Below are 9218 nucleotides of genomic sequence, written 5' to 3'. Positions count from 1 at the left end.
ACCAGAGGGAGGAACAAGTCAATGCACTCACCCACCACAGTGGATGTGAAGAAGGGAGTGAGCTGGGCAAGGAGCCAAGCTGTGGGCAATGGGAGCAGCCAGGTCATGAGCCCAATTATAGAGTAAGGACTCAGAGACAGCTTCATGTCCTGGCCCTGCCACCCTGGGAACTCCACTTGCTGTGAAGTTGGGGAGCCCTCCCCATACCCAGAATGCCCACACAGCACATGCACTGTGTAGACAGATCTCCCAACTCCACTGCAAGCAGAGTCAGTTCTTACAGAGGCGGCTTCTTGCCCTGCCTTCAAAGTAATGTTGAAGATGGGGGCACCTGGTGGTGATCTCCTAGTCAGTTCCCACCCAAGGCTGGCCAGACCCTGGGTGAAAACCAGTCAGGAGGGTCTTTCTTGCCTGGTTGTGGACATCATCCATATGCCAACCCTCATTCAGGGCTGGGGATTTAATCCCAGCCCTTCAGATCCTAGAATGTGAAATGAAACTAACTTTTGTTTTGCTTTTTCTGTAGGTGATGGCACAATGTTGTTGGCAGCCAGCAAGGTCTTTGATAAATTTAAACCAGTTATTGGAGTAAATACTGATCCTGAAAGGTAAAAACACTTTTTGGGAAAAACTGCTTTTTGGGAAAGCAGTTCATTTAGTGTCAGGCGGAACATACATCTGTTCTGATGATGCTTGGGGCATGCCTGTAGCATTTGGCAGTATAAATGACTGGTTTAGTGGATTGTCAGTGTCAGGTGAAACTGTTGTTTTATTAAAAAAGTTTCCACAATGAGTTATCCTGTCTCACCTAAGAAGATATTAAATAATATTGGGAAAGCATGACTGAGTTAAACTGTCACAACTATTTTCATACACCAGAGTAACAGCACTTGCAGCTAGTTAACTTGCTCTACTAACCATAAGTCTGAGGCTAGAGGTGGCAGTAGGGACCAGAGGAAAAAGTAACTTAACAAAAGCAACTAAGCATGGTGCCTGGACATGGAGAAATTTGATTTCTTTATGAAGAAGGAAAATCCTATTGAAAATCCAACAGGGCCTCAGACGAAGGAGTTTATTCTGGTTTCTTCATGTAAACCCTGTTGTACCTCAGAGGATGCAGTCTCCTCAGCCAATTAATGGCATTCAGTTGCCCTGTTATAAACTCCAGACACGTTGCGTCCACCTAGCGATAAGATTGATTTGGGCAGGTGGATGCAGTGTATTAGTACTGCCTGCTTGGTATAACCTTCAAATGGATGGCAAGTAAATCTCAGGACTCACCAAGGCTCTGTCTGGTGAGATTTCTAGATTTAGGTTTCTGCTTTTGATATTACAAGTTAATTTAGTCTTAGTAGATAAAGTGGTGAGCAGAATTTTTAATTCCTTCCATTCCTTACTCCTCTTCCAAAACTTTCCAAATGCTGTGTATAGATACTCCAGACTATCAAGCCAGAATAACAGGGTTCAAATAACAAGTTCCTTCAAGTTATCAAATATCGCTCATGAAAGGGGAGCAGTGTTTAGTCTTCTGGGTTTGACATGAGATTCTTTTGATCTTGGGCACGTTGCTTACCTGTCCTGTGTCATTAACTTGTGTTCATTTTCTAACTGCAGTGTTTGTTAAGGTTGTTTTCCTTGTCTAGAACCATGGTGACAAGAGCTATATTAGTGCCTACATATTCCTGCAGGTTTACTAGATGACCAGACAGTTTTTTAAGGGAAATGTAGGAGAAATATCGTATGTCTCACACTCATACACACCAGGAGCTGAAAAAAAGTGTATTTTTGCTGGTGTGCTCCTATGTAAGAATAGTATAGGCTCATAAAGGTTAAGGTGTAGCTTTGCTTTTTGCAACAGAAAGAGATATTTGTTTTGTTTTTTAAAGGTACCAAATCTTAATAATTTTCATTGTCCATTCTTGCTACCAGATCAGAGGGTCACTTATGCTTGCCTGTGAGATATACACACTCATTTCATGAAGCACTACAGAAGCTCTATCGTGGTGAGTTCAGGTAGGATTCACTGATCTCTGGGTTTCCAAAATGTATTATGATTGGAGAATATTTTGATGTACAATACCTAAGGAGCAGATGGTGCTTAATGAAATCTTAATGCCTCAAACTGTGAATCCTGTGTAGATGTTTACCATGTTGAAAAATGCATTTGTGGTCAAGAGTGAGATTGGAATGTGAAAGATTAAATTGGCTGACAGTTCCAGCAAAAAGATTGTTGTTATGAATTTCAGTAATTTATTTTCTTTTCTGACTTAGTAAATTAATAAATGAGGAGCTGCATTCTTGTAAAGGGTGTATGGGTTTGTGTATTTTTTACATTCAAAAGCAAAAGTACAGTGATGGACCATACTGAAAGAAGCTAAGGAAGGCTGTACAGTTAGGAAATGATCAGTGTGTTGCATCTGGGATTTTGGTGACTAAGGCAGAGTGGCTTAAATTTTGTTAAAATACTAGTGTAAGGCAAAGCCTTTATGCTGAAGATGGCTTGTTGTTTTCCATACCAGATATTCTTTAAATAGAAGAATCTCACTTGAGTTAAAGGGAAAGAATTCTGAAGTTTAAAGAATAGGCTAGAGAAGAGTTTTTTAATAACTTTTTAGAAAGATACATTGTTCTGTGGTGTCTTAATATTCCAGAATACTTTTGTGATGGCAAACTGCCACGGTTTGGGGTCAGGGCCACCCCCAGAACTGTAACAGATGCTCTCTGTTAACCCCCTCCCTCCACCCCCAAAAGGAAAGAGAAAGGGAATAAGGGAGAGAGACTTATTGATTGGAAAAGAAACGGAAAACAGCTTTAATACTACCACTAATAATAATAGTAATAATGCTAATAGAATATGTACAAATATGTACAAAGTTAGTACTGATCCCAGCTCCCCCCTGAATGCAACATGTCACTGTCACCCCTGGCTGGGGAGCAGCCCCTGGGAAAGGGTCCCAGGCTGGACTCAGCCACAGACAGGAACTGGTACAGGAGCCGGATTCTGGAACTTGGTTCAGGAGCACAGGGCTCAGGATCAAAGGCAGGATGGATGAAGTCCTCCTCAGATGCGGCCACTGCAGCAGCAGCAGCCAGCAGCCCAGCAGCAGAAGACAGAAGTGAAAGAATGGAAGGGGTGAGGGAAGGGCTTATCCCTCCTGATCTTTCATCTTCTACTGGATATGAGAGCTATATAGGATGGAACATCCCACTGGTGAATCTTGGGGTCAGTTATTCTGCCCATTCCTTCCCACAGGTGTGGGGTACTCTCTGCCCCCCTCTGTGTGGGATCCAAGCTTAGCAGTGGCCTTGGTCTGCACACCAATCCCTGGCAGTAGCTCTAAACATGGAGTCTTACCACTGCTAAAGCCAGAGAGTTTATGAAAACACTGCTAATTTCAGACAGAGCAGTTAATTAGAAGAGCTTTAGCTGAAAAGTTAAAATTGTTGAGCAAAACCAGCTCCGTTTTACCCCAAACCAGGACACAAACCTCAGACAGAAAATGAGTCATTCACATAAAAATATATTGCAGTTGGGTTTTGTTTATATTTCTAGCATACTTAATTTGTATCTTGAAGTGTAACTGTATTTGTGACATAGAATTGTTCTGAAATGAGGTGAATACAGTCATCAGGATTGATTATAACTGAAGGGGTTTCAATAGATATTGCTAAATGAAAAGGTATTCACATTTTCCCGTATGCTGAGTTCTTTATGTAAAGCTGGTAATGCTAATGCAGGTAACTTCCTTGATAATGTAGGCACTTCTAATGTTTTGTTGGATGTCATGTTGTATTTTTGTTGTTGATGTTGCTGTTGCTCATTATGGAGCTGAAGAATGAAACTGAAAGGATCTCCCTGGTTATTTTACCAGAGTAATAGGAACTGATACTCCTAAGCAAGGACCTGAGTGTTTTACTTGCAGTTCTCAGATTTATTTGACTCTAAAGATATTTTAATATATTTGGGCTACTGGATCAGCCTGTCTGGAAGAGCTTCTGATGGTTTAGTGTTGCATAAGGATGGTGAGGTGCCAGAGACTGGAGAAGGGGATTGTCTTTTGTCTTTGTCCTTGAAGTGTCAGTAAGTGCAACAATCTGTCCCATGAAACAAACGACATTGATTTATAAAGAACAAACTATATCTGCCTACCCATGTTTCTTTTTTTGGTGGTCATTAGTGTAACAGGATCTCAGAATGGGGCTATAACAGGGGTATAGTCCCATTTTCTAATTTTGTAGGGGTTTTGACATGTTCTGCCGTGAGTACTGTAAGGAGGCGTAATGATACTCATCACATGCTGTCTGCCTGACTAGCTAAAACCATACTTGGAATTTAAGGGCACATAAGTAGTTACACTAACAACGTATTGAATGAGACTCAACAAGGAAAAACTAGTAACGTAGTCATACAAAATGCACATCTTTGTTGTTGTAATTTCATGAAACAGATACACTGGTTGTTGTCACCCAGATATCAACAGTATGAACTGGGAAAAGCTGTGCTCATAATACTCTTTTGTGATTTGCTTTCTTAATCAAAACTACTATTACTGTTTTGTTCCATATAATCTCTAAATAGTAAGAGGAAAAAGGGATCAATACCATCTCTAGGAAAAAATAAAAAAAATCAGAATGTTGTAACTGCTTAAGGAAGAATGCCTTTCATATCCTTGTCTTTCTTAATCTGAATTCCTGTTAAGCATTCTAAAGTTCCTAGGCTAGAACAGATCCTTAAAATGAGAGGATACTTCTGGCCTTTATGTAAAAGGAGTGGATAGAGCTGCTTTTCAGGACAGCTACAAATACAAACAAAAGATGGTAAATATACAGCATGTAGCATTGTATAAACTCCTCAGAGCTTGTTGTTCTCAAAATTATTGCATCACTTATGAACTCCTAAGTTAGGATCACATGCCTAAAAAGATGAGTTGTTATCTATAGTGTTCATAGTTCACTTTTGGCCTGCGTCCTCTTACTTTACCCATAAAACAAATTAGGTAGCAAATTGGTAAATGTAAAGTATTTTCATTTTAGGATGGTTAACTTTCTTAAAACTTGAACTGTGACTTTGAATATAGACTCTGATCCTACCTAATTCTGTAACAAGTATTTCAGCCTCTAATACAAACTTCTTTCTCCTCTAAGGTGGCAGTGGCGGCAAAGAATCCGACTGTATCTTGAAGGAACTGGTATTAACCCAGCCCCTGTAGATTTACATGAACAGCAGCTGAGCCAAGAGCAACACAGCAGGGCTCACATAAATGAAAGAATCCAGGATCAAAGTAGGTTAAAATCTGACAAGAATATAATCACTTTGCTATGATATCTTGGAATAGGAAATAAAGATTTGTAAAAGCAGAAGGATTTGAAGTCTGGTTGCTGTATTTGAGAGGAAGGCAGACAGCTCTTGTTAGCTGAAGGCCCAGGTCTTTTAGAAGGCAGTATTTCTTGTTTCTGTATATTTATTCCAAACCATACATATAGGACTAGTTTTCAGTATTAACAGTTCGTTTACAGTTGGTTTTAGACAGTATTATCTGCTGTCAAAATACCTGGGCTTTTTTAAAATGCTGTCTCTTAGGGTTGCTGCAGACACTTGGGGTTACCATGTGGACACCATATGAACATGCGTTTAGGTGCTTCACAATAGAAACATGTGTGTGTGCACACGTTCTTCACTTGTGCCAAGTTTGAGGTGGGTTATTTCACAATCAAGAAAGCACATCACAGACTGCCAGAAAGTGAATGAGAAATTAGAAGTGAGAATCTCTCCCTGGATAATTCTTTCGGTCGTCATATACTTCTGACTGTTTTCTTTATGATGGATTGAAGATGCATGATTCTATCCTTAACCTGTGTCTAGCACTGCATTTCTTCACTGAGAAGTCCTTAGTCAACATGAACAATTTGTTAATCTCCCCCTTAATTACCCTGTGGTATAAAGTCTAGTTCTTTGAACTTTATCAGAAATGTCTCTTAAGTTGCAGATTAGTGCATTTAACTAGGCTGGAAGAGTGACTGACAGAAGAAAAGACTTCATTCTGTCTAGTTGCCCTTGAGTTTTCAAGGAAAGCAATGTCTAAACATAAGTGTTATTGCCTTATTAACCTTGTTTCAAGTATTTGTAGTCTCCAGTGAAGGACAGGGACTGACTGCAGACTAAATCGGTCAAAAATTAAGTCCTTGAAGAAAATGGAGCACTAGGTCTACAACACAAACTGAGGCAGCAGAGTGTGTCCTCCACAAAGTTGTGAATTGTTTTTGAAAAGAGTTTTTTGTTTTGGGTTTTACAGCCATGATTCAAAACTGTTATATTCAATATCTGCAGGATCTGATATTTCTGGTCCACATCTTTTACCAGTGAGAGCACTCAATGAAGTCTTCATTGGAGAATCTCTTTCATCCAGGTATGTTTAATCGTTTGTTGTTGCAGCAAGACACAATTGACTATGCCTTTTTGTGACACTGCAGTGGACACTCAGATGGAATGTCTTTGCTGTCAAATTTCAGTTTTAGGCAGTGAATATATAACTGATTTGTTATTGCTGATTACAAAGTGTATTTTCAGAGAACTAAGTGCAGTGATGTTCATTTCTGGTTTTCCATCTTCCTCTCTGGCCAATCTTTCATCTTTCATTATTCCTGGCTCTTTTCTTTCCTCTTCATTGTTTTACTTCTTTCCTAGTTAGGTCTTATGTAACCAAATACCTTCAGTTACTATCTTTACAGTGGGTTGAAGATGTAAATATCTGTCCTTTAAACTGCCTTCTCTCTTGTGTCTCTTCTTAAATATCTTGTCATAAGCTTTTGCCATGACCAGGCAGAAGTAGTTTGTAGCATGACCAAGTACTCCTCCTCTCCCTGCCTCTGTCATTAGAGGCAAAGGTACTGGCCTGCCTTTGGCAGGAGCTTTGTAATTGTGGGAAAACACTTATTTTCTTGTTTTAATAAATGAGTTTGTATCTGGTTTATAAAACAAACATTTATAAATCCTGGTGCTGCATTATCCAGGATACCTTTTGACTGTCCTTTCTGTCCTGAAGTTCAGTGCATTTCTGACAGCCAAATGATAACAGGAAGGATGTGGGGAATGTGATTTGGGCTGTGGAAAAGGAGTTAAAACATGATCCTTGTTAAGGATTTGGCCAAACTTTTACTTGTATTTTGTATTCCTTTTCCCTTTATTCTGTTTGTTTTTTTTAAACAAACAAACATCAGAATGTAGCATCTTCTTGTGTTTGTACAGTGCCTGGAACACTGTGATTGCTGCTGGAAACTGTAGTGTGTTCCATGAGTATCTGGACTGCAGCCTCAGACTGGCAGAAGGAATTAGTGCCAAATAGATACAAATTTTGCTTTCTACTAAATCAAGCATAATTTTCTCAAGATTCTAAAAAGTTTCTTTAACAATACAGTGATAGAGGAACACAAAGCTGCTTTTCAGCACTTTATAATAGCTCTCTACTTCTGAGTGTCACAAATCAATTGAGTTCTTTGGTTCCAGTATGTTTGAGAAGCACTGAGGAACACAATGCCTGTAAGAATAAATGTTGTGTTAAAAGCACCTTAGACTTGAAGACTTAAATGATGGCACATGGATGAACCTTCTGTAGGGCTCAAATACATGAGTGGGCTGTATATTAAGACAAAATTACTCCAGGAGTTTCTTCCAAGGTCTTATTCTTCATGTCAGTTAAGAAAACCAGGTAACGGAAGGAAAAAAAAAAAACACTTTCATACCCAGCTTGCAAAAATTATCTTAAACTGAATCAAGCTGAGCACCTGCTTCCTTAGTTTGCTTCCAGTTCTTTCATCTTCCCATTGTCTCAAGTGTGACTACACAAAATACCCTTAGTTACTAAGAGTCTAAACTGTTTGACATCATATATTCAAAAGGTGTATTCCTAGCTGATCAAGCCTGAAACATTCATCACCTAAAAAAGCCCAGTAAGCTCCTTTTTCTAAGAAAGTTGAAATTTAGTCATGCTGAACACAGTGAACGCGTGGTGTTTTTCTAACAGGGTATTAATCTGAAGATTGTATCATACTCTTTGAATTAGGCACTGTGGATATCAACAACTTTAGTTCATAAATATACCCTTGGATGTTCTGAAGCTTACAGAAAGACACTGTTTGGTCTTTCTAGGCCTAATGTTAGGAATCCTCTGATCCATGAATAATACCATGCAGAATTACACTTGCGGCCCAAGAATTAACTACACTTGAGTTTTAGGAAAAATTTGCCCTGGAGAGAAACTTAAACCTCCTGATGGTTGTAAAACTCAAACTGTGTAGAATCACAGTGGGTGTTTGATTATTGAAGTGATCAGGAATTCAGCTGGAAGCCGTGCTATATACTTATTGCTGTTGGAGTGCTTTACTTCTTAGTATTCCTTGATGTAATTTTATGAGACCACATCACAGCAGAAACACTTTTTTTTTGTTGTTTGACAATTATGCAAGGAAGGTAACGTATTTGTAGTTTCATTTGTAAGTCCAGCAAATGCTACTTGCATACAAAGCTATTCACAGATAAACCACAGAGTTCTTTGTGCATAATATAGTACAAAAAGTGACTACAGAACAACTACCTGAAAGTTCATGCAGCAAATCACTTTTGTCCATTATAAAAATAGCTATAAAACAATAATGAAAAAAGGCTGCCAAATTGGAAACACTGTGCAAATTGTCATCCGCATTTGAAACTAGCCCCTCTAAATTTTTATGTGCCTGATAAGGCTGTGTGTTCTGTCTTATTCAGGGAGAACTTTAAGTCCTGCAAACCCAGTTTTAAATTCTCGCTTCATAGGGCCTCCTATTATGAGATATCAGTTGATGATGGTCCTTGGGAAAAACAGAAGAGTTCAGGGCTTAATGTGTGTACTGGAACAGGATCAAAAGCATGGTAAGTACGTGTTGGTGCTTTGATAAAAAATACTGCTTCAGATAAGCTAGCTTGACCTATTGTGGTTAAGCTTTTTGTCCATACTGAGACTTTTGGGTTTGTGGGTGTCAGTTATGTCCAAATTTTCTCACTGGCAGTATGGTTGAAAGCTGACTCAGGTGTATGAGAAGAGCAGGGCACCCCTCACTTGTAGGCATGGAGAGAAGAGTTGAAAGGGTGAGGAGCTGAGGCACTGAGATGAAAGTTTACCTTAGGTGTAATTTTGGTGAAGGAGGCTGCATGCCACATGTGGAGGTGAATGGTTGGGGATGGT

The 9218-nt window shown here is 39.3% G+C and overlaps 1 protein-coding gene across 3 annotated transcripts in view; it reads left to right on the top strand.

The window, feature by feature from the left end:
* Nucleotides 1-9218, top strand: part of NADK2 (NAD kinase 2, mitochondrial) — a 15865-nt gene that overhangs the window by 2068 nt on the left and 4579 nt on the right. The window contains exons 3-7 of one of the 3 annotated variants that reach the window (XM_008944478.1): nucleotides 527-608; nucleotides 1930-2013; nucleotides 5146-5282; nucleotides 6329-6407; nucleotides 8810-8905. In XM_008944478.1, coding sequence (XP_008942726.1) covers nucleotides 538-608; nucleotides 1930-2013; nucleotides 5146-5282; nucleotides 6329-6407; nucleotides 8810-8905 — 467 coding nt within the window. In that variant the 5' untranslated portion in view covers nucleotides 527-537. Of the gene's footprint in view, nucleotides 1-526; nucleotides 609-1929; nucleotides 2014-5145; nucleotides 5283-6328; nucleotides 6412-8738; nucleotides 8906-9218 lie in introns of all 3 variants that reach the window. The other 2 variants (XM_008944477.1, XM_008944476.1) reach the window with 2 other exon arrangements.

This window comes from Merops nubicus, unplaced genomic scaffold (assembly GCF_000691845.1).
Source record: "Merops nubicus isolate BGI_N331 unplaced genomic scaffold, ASM69184v1 scaffold27157, whole genome shotgun sequence".
Taxonomy (NCBI): Eukaryota; Metazoa; Chordata; class Aves; order Coraciiformes; family Meropidae; genus Merops; species Merops nubicus.
The sequence above is the reverse complement of the archived record's forward strand: the minus strand, read 5'-3'. Positions and strand labels throughout refer to the sequence as shown.